The 12,463-nt window shown below is 39.7% G+C and overlaps 1 protein-coding gene and 1 non-coding gene across 5 annotated transcripts; both read left to right on the forward strand.

Annotated features, from left to right (window-relative positions):
* The first annotated feature begins 972 nt into the window (after positions 1–972).
* Positions 973–11,256, forward strand: LOC101746900 (protein IWS1 homolog A). 4 transcript variants are annotated; one of them, XM_012690510.4, is made up of 13 exons: positions 973–1,200; positions 2,529–2,560; positions 3,223–3,763; positions 4,171–4,597; positions 4,681–4,733; positions 7,623–7,791; positions 8,093–8,294; positions 8,808–8,975; positions 9,053–9,215; positions 9,544–9,643; positions 10,412–10,523; positions 10,614–10,779; positions 11,089–11,256. In XM_012690510.4, exons 1-12 carry the CDS (start codon positions 1,185–1,187, stop codon positions 10,737–10,739), a joined length of 2,109 nt encoding a protein of 702 aa, XP_012545964.1. In that variant the 5' UTR covers positions 973–1,184; the 3' UTR covers positions 10,740–10,779; positions 11,089–11,256. The 4 variants fall into 4 exon arrangements, with proteins under 4 accessions (XP_012545964.1, XP_004926355.1, XP_062531738.1 ...); XM_062675754.1 differs by having other exon boundaries at positions 1,013–1,200; positions 4,171–4,262; positions 4,395–4,597; positions 10,614–11,256; XM_004926298.5 differs by having other exon boundaries at positions 10,614–11,256.
* Mir3250 (microRNA mir-3250) lies at positions 7,957–8,068 on the forward strand. The gene has a single exon (NR_130616.1). It is a non-coding gene; the product is annotated as a microRNA mir-3250 (primary transcript).
* Positions 11,257–12,463: the final 1,207 nt, after the last annotated feature.

Raw genomic sequence — 12,463 nt, forward strand, 5'->3', positions numbered from 1 at the left:
TATGGCATTTTGCTATGGGGCAATGCTGCCGATGTCGAAACGATTTTCATCCTGCAGAAGAGGGCTATTCGTGCTATTTATAATATGCACCCGAGGGAATCCTTGAGGGACAAGTTTAAGGATATCAAAATTCTAACTTTAGCGTCCCAATACATTTTTGAAAATGTATTATACGTGCGTAAAAACATTGAAGAATTCCCCAGAGTCTGCGATTTGCATAATGTGAACACTAGGAACAAACATAGGCGTTGCCGGCGGCTCGAATTAAGAAAATAAGCAACTCTTTTAGGGGGCTGGGTGTACAACTTTTCAACAAGATCCCACAAAACGTTCAATTACTACCTGTTCATAGATTTAAGAAAACTGTCAAGGAACGTTTGTGCAACAAGGCATATTATAAAGTTAAGGATTATCTACTAGATGGCACTACGTGGGAATGAGGCGTTCGCTCCTGGCCTCTTCATTTTTCATTATTATTATTATTATTATTATTTTGTAATTGTATTTTTTGACTTGTTTTTTCGTTTATTGTAAATATTGTTACTTATTTAAAAAAAAAGAAAATATTTGAGAAAAAACCAAAAAAAAGCCCGCTGAGTTTGTTTCGCCGATTCTTCTCAGAACTGTGGCTTTTTTTGGAACCGGAGGTAGAGTTAACATTGTTATTTATATTTTGACATTCAACAAGTGTGTTATACTGACATCTAAGTTGAAATAAATGATTTTGAATTTGAATTTGACTTTTTGGAAAAATCTGAGAAGCCAGGTCTACAGATGTTAAAAACTTAAAAAGCCACCATTATTCCACGTTTAAACTTGAAGAAACAATAAATCAACAAATAAAACACTTTACAGAGCTTCACACCACGCGATCCTGCTGAAAAGTACCTCGTCTCATTTAATTCCATTCTATTTCGTTTCAATCCAGTTCATTTTCGCAAGATTTACATGAGTTTGGTTTTTTATTACCAAAGATTTGATGTATTGGCCACGTTCCCTTTGTCCAATTTAACAAAGCAGACAAAAAAATGAAATTGTGACAAAATATAAAAACTGTAATTTGTTTGAAGAATTTGAAACCATTTGTAATTCGAGTTTAATAATTAAATGGTGTTTTTAATACAGAATTTATCTAAAAATATTACTCAGAGTGAATTGTATATTTGATTAAAGTGTATATCGAAATGGATGTCGATACAGGTTAAACCTTTTATGTAGTATTTTAATCTAACCTCACTGTTTCAAAAGGTTAAATCCTAGAAATTACTTACTTAAACTCTCTTCACATATTCCTGTTCTAAAGAAAACATAAAAAGCTACAGATAACAGCTACAATAATTGAAAGATATCACTCGCAGATACCATTGTAAACGAATAAAATCACAGGAACCACCTTTAGAGGTGGTTAAGCGAAATAGGTGGTTCAGGGAAAATAGATTGGGTGTGATTTATTTAACAAATTATAATAAGTTTTTCTAGACTAAGAAGACAAAATGGTTGTCATATTATTAGATAGTGATTTAGATTAGTAATAGAATTATTGATTATCTATTTTGCAGTTATCTGCACATTTCTAGGAGATCTTCTGTTTGTCCAAAACCCAAAAGTTAAAATATTATGTTAACACGATGTATGTAGGTATGCTATGCTTTCTAAATTATATTTAAAAAGTCAATGTCATTAGGATTTGTAGAACCCAGCTTACACTTTCTTAGCTCTCATATTCATGACACTTGGGTACTGGACAACACCTTTGTTAAATAAACTAGACAGATCGGATACATATACTTGATGCATTGAATTGAAACATAGGCTTCTAAAGGGTAGGTAGAGTTGTAAAAATCATACTTAACATTAGTAATTTTTGCAATATTTTTAATTCAGCCTGTGATTTGCCACAAAATCTCGAAAACTATTTTTACTTTTTATTGTTGAGGTCATGTTAAGAATGGATTTTCTTTTCTGAAAAAGATGATGGATTTCTCAAGTTTCTGAAACCCATCTTCAGTTATTTGTGGGACCATCGTTGAAACCATCAATTCTAAGATTATCATTATTTTATACTGATGGTAGAACATGTTGTGAGTCTGCATGGGTAACACAATCACCCAGCTTTTTTCTGTCGTGAAGCATCTGTAAAGTAATGTTACAGTTTGAAGGGTGGGGCAGCTTTTGGACTGTAATAATTGAGATCTTAGAACTCATGTCTCAAGGTGGGTGGCTGCATTTATGTTGTAGATGTGTAAGGCCTTCGGTAACCACTTAACACAAGGGGGGGCATGAGCTTACAAAAAAATGGATTAAAGCTGGATGAATAACTTATTTGATTCATGCAGCTATTTAGTTTAAAAGAACTGTCCAAGGGTGTGACATTAAAAAACAATATATTTTTTAATCTTGTTCATTGGGATAGTGTGATATAATATTTCACTGTTTTTATTTTGTGCAAGAACCTTATGACTATATACCCTAATCTTCAAACCAGGAATAGTTGAAATAAAGCTTCATAAATAAGTAATCTTTTACAGATGGCAGGAAGTCTCGATCCCGTAGTAGATCTGTAAGTAATATTTATGTTATGTTCTGTAATTTAAGTTATGTTCTATTAGGCAAAGAAATAAGAATACAACAGTACACAAAAAAAACTATAGACACAACTTTTGAGCTCGACTACCCATCCAAGCAATAAAAAAAAACAAAAAAAAAATTTACAAGACACAAATTTTCCTACAATAAAGCACAAATACAGTGAAATCTATATATATAAAAATGAATTGCTGTTCGTTAGTCTCACTAAAACTCGAGAACGGCTGGACCGATTTGGCTAATTTTGGTTATGAATTATTTGTGGAAGTCCAGAGAAGGTTTAAAAGGTACATAAATGTAAAAAAATTCTCGGAATTAAATAAAAATAACAATTTTGTTTTCCCTTTCGTGTGTCCCCCGTCGGACGGATTCCTTTTGTTTTTTTAAAGTTTATTTTATATAAAAGTTTAGGTCTTTTATTTATCGATTGAGGCACTACGAAGTCTGCCGGGTCAGCTAGTAATATATAAAGGTGTAGTTTTAACATAAAAATCATAAAAAAAAACATTTGAACATATAAGAACAATGTAAACAATATAATAAATACAAGTAAACTAACACAAGAGGCTGAGAGATGAATAAAGCTTGGAACTGTTTTGAGGGAACAAAATATTTATCTCATTAATGTTCTTTCAGGTGGATTCAGAAATGTCTCATGATGGTTCCACACACTCAAGAAAAAAATCCAGATCAAAATCTCGTTCTCGGTCCCGCAGCATATCACATTCTCCCTCCAAGTCCAGATCTAGAAGTGGGTCACATACGTCTTCACGCTCAAAGTCTGGCTCGCCGGCTCGTTCTAGAAGCAGTAGCCCTGCAAAGTCTAGGTCCCGAAGTGGGTCACCGGCTAAATCAAGATCTCGTAGTGGATCACCTGCGAAATCTAGATCCCGAAGTAGTTCCCATGCGAAAAGTCGTACTCGGAGCGAATCGCGGGCCGAGGCTCGTTCTAGAAGCGGCTCGTTAAAGTCTCGCAGCAGATCACGAAGCGGTTCGAGATCTAAGTTCAATAGCGCTTCCCAAAGAACATCTCGCAGCGTCACCCCAAAAGTTGACAAGAGAGACAACAGAAGCAAGTCAGACTCCCCTGCCAACTTAGAGATTGATGAAGATGCAACCAGCGCGAGGAGATCGCGCAGTGGCTCTAAAGAAAGGAGATCAAGATCCAAATCTGCTGGTAAGATCCGCATCTTGTTTTATCGTATCTTATTTTGTAAAACCTCAGTAGACTCAGAGTTTTAAAATAAAATGCAAATCCTGGATTAAAGGTTTGTAATTTATTAATAAATAGTAAGGGATTGTGAACCACACAGTCTAGGTATAATGTACCGCTGCGTCGCGCAGGGTCCCTCGCCGGCCGCTACCGGTCTGCTGAAGCTGGTGAGTTCATTTACACCATAACACATACATACATCACCGGATGCTGGAACACAGTTTGTGTTTAACTTTGCACCACACGTTGTTTCCCATTTATCCAGAGTTAGTTTATAAACACCTAATCGACTATAAGAGTGGTTTCTTTTCATTCCATATAAAAGCATATTCTCTCATTTAAAATGTTATTAAATGTATTTTATATTTCAGAGCGGCAAAGAAAAAGTAGGTCACATTCGAGGTCCCAGCCACGAAAATCACGATCTCGTTCGCATTCCAAATCGCGTTCTCGCTCTAAATCCCGCTCCAAATCTCATTCTCACTCTAAATCCCGCTCCAAATCTCATTCTCACTCTAAATCCCGCTCCAAATCTCATTCTCACTCTAAATCCCGCTCCAAATCGCGCTCTCGTTCTAAATCCCGCTCCAAATCGCGTTCTCGCTCCAAATCCCATTCTCGCTCCAAATCCCATTCTCGCTCTAAATCCCGCTCCAAGTCCCGTTCTCGCTCTAAATCCCGATCCAAATCTCTCATTAAATCTCGTTCGAGATCGAAGTCTAGGTCTCGTTCCAAGTCTCGCTCCGTGTCTCGATCGCGCTCGAGGTCGCGCTCCGGCTCCAAGTCAGTGCGGTCAAGGTCTGTACTTCATAATATACATACATGTCACATTATAAAGTAAATTTGTAACAACTTGAAAAGTATTATAAATTTCATTTTAGGTCCCAATCAAGGTCCAGTTCTCGTTCCGGCTCCGGGTCGCCCTCGCGCAGGGGTAAGATATTTGATCATTTCCAATTTTTCCATCAGTCCCTTTATTACGATCAAGGGTCACGATTGGTAAATCGTTTTCTTCTCACAGTACAAACGGGCATCAAGTATTCTTTTCCTTTGTTTATAAAACCATTTCGGACACAGGCTAGCTCATTACGAAAACCAATTGTTAATGAATAATAACCTTTAATTACCCAACATGTAAAATCTAAGATTTTTGACCTTTACTTATCCTCAAATGAAATCGTCATTTACTCTATTCAAATTGATATGTACTTTATCCTATATTTTTATTTACTCTGTGGACGAGTCAAATGTCAGTTTTGTTAGAGACTTTTTGGCGGGAACGCGAGGAGTGAAGTTGTGTGATCTGTTTTATTTTGTCTATTTAGTGTTTCTTCAGGTTTAAATGTGTAATAATGGTGGTTTATTAACTGTTTAATATCTGTGAAAGTGCACAAATGTGGGAAAATGAAACAAAGCCGCTGGACGTAACTTCTCGGGATCCTCCAAAAAGCCCACTGAAAAAATCTTAGTAAATGACCACCATTTTACTGTGATTATATTTCATCCCATATCATCTCAATTCATTTCATTTAATTTCATCCCAGTTGATTAGTGTCTCAAATTAATCATCTTCATTTCATTTCACTCCATAATATAATTTTTCATAAAAATATGAATAATATAAATTAAAATAAGACATGACTTAAAGGTCTCAGTTACCAGGTCATAACATCTCTTAAAAAAAATCAGTTTGGTTAGAGACTTTTTGGCGGGAACGCGAGGAGTGAAGTTGTATGATTTGTTTTATTTTGTCTATTTAGTGTTTCTTCAGGTTTAAATGTGTAATGTCCAGTTGTCAAGTTCCTTCTGCAGAGAAAACGCTATTCGCGGTGATTTACTGATTCTCGTTAGTAAATGTTTAAAATGTAAGGAACGAAAGGACGTAGTGGCCCTCTCTGTTGAGAGAATTATTGAAATTTCCTGTGTCGAGCTTGAGCACCTCATTGTTGTCTGCGTTTACAGACCTCCTGATGCGTTATATGATTCCTTCGAAAATATTTTGGAAAATGTATTGCTAAAGCTTTCTGTCTCTAATAAACAAATTTTTATATGTGGTTAATTATTATAAACCTATTAATATTTTAGAAAACACAAATACCACTATTAGATTCAGAACTTTGTTAAAGTCATATAACCTCCCAAACTTATTTTTAGAGCCTACTAGGACAACAACCACATCGGCAACATGTTTAGATAACATTTTTACAAATGTAACACCGTTTAACAAAAAAAATATTAATCAGTTAACATCAGACCATAGTGGACAATTTGTGTCTTTTGAATTTAATATGAATTCTAAAGATAAAAATACTCTTGTGATTGTTCCTATTAATAAAAAACGAATTGAGAAGTTTAGAAATAATATTATGCAAGAACATACAGAAATTTTTTATAACTAAAACCCAAATTTGTCATACCAGAATATGTTTGAGAGAATTAATTTGGTCTTTACTGATGTATTTATTCCTAAAACCGTACCATTAAAAAACAAAACAGTGTTCAGCGAGTGGGCCACCACCGGAGTGTACAAAAGTAGAAAAAAGTTATATGATCTGTACTCTGAAAAAGCTTATAATAATGATGAAATATTTCAACAATATGTGAGTGACTATTCAAAACTATTTAGAAAAGTTTGTTTAGCAGCAAAATCTTTACACTTAAGTGATTTAATAAAAAAATGCCCCTGACAAGATAAAGATGACTTGGAACATCATTGGCAGAGAAAGTGGAAAAGTCAGAAATAGCCACCATGAATTCTCATTAAAGGTAGATGATAAATTGGTAACTAGTCATGAAAATGTGGCTAATGCTTTTGAAAAGTTTTTCTCTGACATTCCAGTTTGAACTACTACTTCTCTAAATTCATCTCCCACAGCAGCTGAAATATTATTGCATAACCATGTTAACAAATGTAATGAAATTTTTAAATTTAAGAAAATTAATTCCAGCAATATTATAAAAAGTTTTAATAGCCTTAATGTAAAAAATACAGCTGACTTGTGGGGAATATCAGTAAAAGTTTTGAAGTCTGTAATAGACATTATTGCTCCTCATCTTGTTAGTATTTTTAATGACTGTATTAGGTGTGGTGTATTTCCTGACTTAATGAAACAGTAAAGTGATTCCTCTTTTTAAATCTGGTAGTACTGATGACCCCTCAAACTATAGACCTATTTCAGTACTCCCTACGTTGAGTAAAATCTTTGAAAAAATTATTTTGTCACAGCTTTAAGAACATTTCAATTCAAATAACCTGCTTCATAATAAACAATTCGGGTTTACCAGGGGTCGCTCTACAACTGATGCAGGTGCTTATCTAATCAAAAATATATTTCAATCTTGGGAGGAGTCGCATGATTGTTTTGGAATTTTCTGTGACTTATCCTAAGCATTTGACTGTGTTGAACATGAAACATTGGTGAGGAAACTACATCACTATGGTATTAGGGATGGTGCATTGGAACTTATTACTTCCTATTTATCAGGAAGGATACAAACAGTTGATGTAAAAGGTAATAGATCTTCAGGCACCGTGTTGAAAATGGGTGTACCTCAGGGTTCCATTCTGGGTCCTTTTTTATTTCTAATATATATAAACTGTTGTAAAATATGTTTTTGTATAAATTTATGTTAGAAAACGATTGATATAGTGACAAATATTATGAGTTTTAATTTGTTGTCATGTTAAAATAACCAATTAATTTTCTATCCATCTTCCCCTAACCTTATTTACATAATGAGATAACCGCGTTTAACGCTATTTCGTATTACCCTCTACTTTGAAGATGCGTATACCCCTTTTTACTATCTTCTTTGGGCACAGGTAAAAAACGGCGAGCTGTTCGACTCGATTCTGATGATGAAGGAGAGCCCAAGCGAGCCCGAGACGAGGGAGACGAGGCGCCCGAGGTGGAAGGGGAGGGGCGCGTGCTGGACGCGGAAGCAGCGCAGCCCGACAGCTCCGACGATGACATCGCACCCGACTCTAAGAGGTATGCGGACGGGGAGAGACGCAGCGGGGCGCGTCTCGATGCGTGGCGACACTACAGTACTGTACAAGTGCAGTGTAGTGCAGTACGGTACAGTACAGTAGAGTATAGTGCATTACAGTACAGTACCGTACAGTGCATTACAGTACAGTACAGTGTAGTGCAGCACAGTACAGTACCGTACAGTACAGTGCAGTGTAGTGCAGCACAATACAGTACCGTACAGTACAGTGCTGTGTAGTGCAGCACAGTACAGTACAGTACAGTGCAGTGCAGTGCAGTACAGCCCAGTGGCGTGTTGCAGTGCGGAGGCGGCGGGCGGGCTGTCTGACTTCGAGGTGATGTTGGCGCGCAAGCGGGACGAGCGGCGAGGCCGGCGGCGGCGCAGGGACATCGACATCATCAACGACAACGACGACCTCATCGCGCAGCTGCTGCAGTCCATGAGGCAGGCGGCCGACGAGGACAGGGAGCTCAATCGCAAGAACCAACCCGCCGTGAAGAAGGTCAACCTACAGATGATTTGCAATATTTATTAAAAATCTTGTAATAAACCAGAAAAGTGGATTATAAATACCAACATTCCAAAAATACTAAACTTAAAACACAATAGATTATTATTATATATGGCTGCCATCTCTGAATAGTTGACTCCTGGATCACAGTGGCCCTCGCCTCGGGTAGCCTTCGTCCTGTCTATTTTCTTTCTAAATGGTCATAAATTTACTAATTAATTCGTTACTAGTGGTAGGACGTCTTGTGAGTCCGCACGAGTAGGTACCACCACCCTGCCTATTTGTGCCGTGAAGCGGTAATGCGTTCGAATTTGAAGACTGGGGCAGCCGTTCTAACTATACTAAGACCTTAGAACTCATGTCACAAGGTGGGTGGCAGCATTTACGTTGTAGATGTCCACGGGCTCCGGTAACCACTTAACACCAGGTGGGCCGTGAGCTCGTCCACATACGTATCTGAGGAAGGTACAGCAGGCACCGGAAGCTAACCCGTCGCCCCCGCAGGTGTCCATGCTGAAGACGGCCATGTCGCAGCTGATCAAGAAGGACCTGCAGCTGGCCTTCCTGGAGCACAACGCGCTCAACGTGCTGTGCGACTGGCTCGCGCCCATGCCCAACCGCGCGCTGCCCTGCCTGCTCATCCGCGAGACCGTGCTCAAGCTGCTCACCGACGTCAGTACCCGCACCCGCACCCAACAACTCCACGTAATGAAGCTCCGGATACAATAATAGCGATGTCATCATTTCAGTTTCCGCCCATAGACAAGTCGTTGCTGAAGCAGTCCGGCATCGGCAAGGCCGTGATGTACCTCTACAAGCACCCCAAGGAGACCAAGGCCAACAGAGAGCGAGCCGGCCGACTCATCTCCGAGTGGGCCAGGCCCATCTTCAACCTCTCCACAGATTTTAAAGGTATTGCGCATCCAGCGCCATCCACGTCACGCCGCGCCACGCTAGGAGTACGTCATGTACCAGAATATCTCGCTTTTTAACATTCAAGATTATACTTTAAAAATATCTGTTAACATTGGTTGGATAAATAAAGCTGTAGAGACCGCCACCACCTGGGGCTGCGGCCAGGAGACGCACCTCTCATCAAAACCTTGCAATTAAAGTTCTGTTGGCCGGGGTCAGTGCCCGAGGTCGTTGTACAACGGAATTCTGAATCCACGCAGCATTTAGAATAAAGTTTTTAAGAATGAATGAATGAATATTGTTGTAATGTGAAGTTGTGACACAGCCATGACGCGGGAAGAGCGACAGGCACGAGATGAAGCCATGGCGGGCGGGCGGCGGCGGGATGACCCCGGACCCTCCGCCAGCGCGCAAGACGAACCCAGGTATCCTGCTGCACTACCCTGTACTGTACACTGCTGCATTATACTGTACACTTCAGCACTACACGGTACACTACTGCACTAAACTGTACACTACCGCACTACACTGTACACACTTGCACTACACTGTACACTACTGCACGACACTGTACACTACTGCTCTACACAGTACCGTACACTACTGCACGACACTGTACACTACTGCTCTACTCAGTACTGTACACTGCAGTATTACATTATACTGTACACACTTGCACAACACTGTACACACCAGCACTACACTGTACTGTACACTGCTGCACTGCACTTACTTACACACTACTGATCTATACTATACTGTACAGTGCTGTACTACACTGCACACTATAGCACTACACTGTACACTACCGCACTACACAGTACTGTACACTTCTGCATTACACTGTACTGTACACTGCAGTATTACAGTGTACTGTACACACCTGCACCACACTGCACACTACCGCACTACACTGTACTGTACACTTCTGCATTACCCTGTACTGTACACTGCAGTACTACATTGTACTGTACACACCTGCACCACACTGTACACTACCGCACTACACTGTACTGTACACGTCTGCATTACACTGTACTGTACACTTCTGCATTACACTGTACTGTACACTGCAGTATTACATTGTACTGTACACACCTGCACCACACTGTACACCGTTGCACTACACTGTACTGTACAGTGCTGCACTACTGCACACTACAGTAGTAATGCGTGCGGCGCGCACGTTGCAGGGCGCGGCGGCCGGGCGAGGCGGGCTGGGTGGCGCGCGCGCGGGTGCCGCAGCCCTCCACCAAGGACTACGTGTACCGACCCAAGTCCACCTGCGACCTGGACATGTCCCGGGTCAGTACAGTACTGCGCGTCCGCCTGTGTGTGACGCAACTACACTCCACTCCGCTACTCACATACTTACTCGCTCCGCTCCTTGCACAGACCACTAAGAAGAAGATGACCCGCTACGAGAAGCAAATGAAGAAGTTCGTGGATCAGAAGCGACTGAAGAGCGGCTCGCGGCGCGCGGTCGAGATCTCCATCGAGGGCCGCAAGATGGCGCTGTGAGCCGCCAGCCCCATTCATGTAATCGCTTGTGCTCTACTAGGTACACCGACTCTATATAGTTCATTATAGTAAATAGAAGTATGTCAAATGAACGTTGCAGTAAACAGACACTACGGACGTGGCCCGGGGGAGGCCGAGTCGTACTTTACACTATGTTAAAATGTATTGTGACAGTTTTGATTTCAACAGGAAAAATACAATGCGTTGTATTAACACTGTATATAGTTACTTATCGACCGAGTGCTTTACTGAAGTCGATTTTTAAGGAATAAATTATAAACAGAACATCTTATAATTTGTTGTGAAACTTTTGAATTCTGCCTCGAACGGGGCGGTCTTCTTAAACCAGTGATGACGCGTCACACGTTGGCGCCGTGGGAGGCGGTGACGCGCGCGTGTGACGTCACGCGCGTGGCGCCGCGCGCGCTCGGCCAGGGAACGGAGCGGCCGCTCGCCGGCGCTGCTAATATGTGATGTTACTTTTAAGTTAACAATAAATAAGTTTTAAAAATTATAATTTATGTCTTTTATTTTGAAACAAGCATGTCTTAAGTTATTTGTGAGAGATATCTAATAGTGCAGATAGGTGTATTTCATATACTGTTCACTGGTGGTTGGGAATATTGTGAGTGTGAGGCCTGCCAGTCTGACCTGCAGCTGTGCAGTCGTGCTGTTCCAACGATCCACCGATTGTCTTCACCCCAGAAACCTCAACAAGTGACTGTTATCGTTGGCTAATAAAGGTTTATGAAAGGAGTTCAGGCTAATATATATTTTTTTGTCGATCTGTCGCCAAATACGGTAACATAATTGAAAATAACCCGTTGAATACAGAACATGGACAAATTGGGTGTTTCAGGGGCAAAAAATTCTCAACTGCTTTGATTGGGTCAGGACAGGTGATAGGGTTTGGCCGTGTTTTTTTCTATTTGAATGATAGTCATGTTATTTTTTTTGCTTAGATGGGTGGACGAGTTCACAGCCCACCTGGTGTTGTGGTTTTTTTTTGAAGTTAAAACTTCTTTAGAATCGTTGTGATTTCAAACCGGATGCAACGGAAAAAACGACAGGTAAGAGACACAAATACAAAAATGTGTAGGATGAAGCCAGCAAAGAATGAGACAGAAATATACATACTATTTAATACAGCGCCATCTGTGAGATTTTTTAATACTAACGTGTGTATGAAAGCTCTTGTAGTGAATTTTAATTTAGGATTATACGTGAAATTAAAATATCAATTCACAGAGGGCGCTACCTTACAATTATTTACTAATGACAAAATTTTACATATACTTAAGACGTTTAGGATAATTGTATTTTAATTTTGGAAGGTTTCACTTCTACCACGTGTGAATTGCACACATGTTTTTTTATCTTTAAGGTGATTATTCACCTAGTGAATATTTCACTCCATTGTGCAACAAAAGATAGTAACACAAAATTATATTAAAAAAAAAAGGAAACTGTTATCGTCTCTGAAGGCCCACCAACACTATTTTATAAAGTGACTGCCATTTCGGATTCCAGAAAGGCTAATACGCAATTTACCCCTCCCAACTTATCGAAAATCTGTATATTTTGCAAAGAATTGTTTTATCAGATCATCATTCCGCGCACACTCCATCATAATGTGAAAAGCATCTTCCACTACATCACAAACTGAACATTTTGAATCAGGAGCCTTCCCCATTAAATGAGCAAATTTATTGAGTGGGATGTGC

The sequence above is a fragment of the Bombyx mori genome, chromosome 24, assembly GCF_030269925.1.
Source record: "Bombyx mori chromosome 24, ASM3026992v2".
Lineage (NCBI taxonomy): Eukaryota > Metazoa > Arthropoda > Insecta > Lepidoptera > Bombycidae > Bombyx > Bombyx mori.

Excerpts from the sequence above, each read along its gene's own strand:
- LOC101746900 (XM_004926298.5), top strand. Across the intron at positions 8,295-8,807 it reads ACCAACCCGCCGTGAAGAAG|GTGTCCATGCTGAAGACGGC; the intron begins GTCAACCTACAG and ends TCGCCCCCGCAG. Across the intron at positions 9,216-9,543 it reads CCTCTCCACAGATTTTAAAG|CCATGACGCGGGAAGAGCGA; the intron begins GTATTGCGCATC and ends GTTGTGACACAG.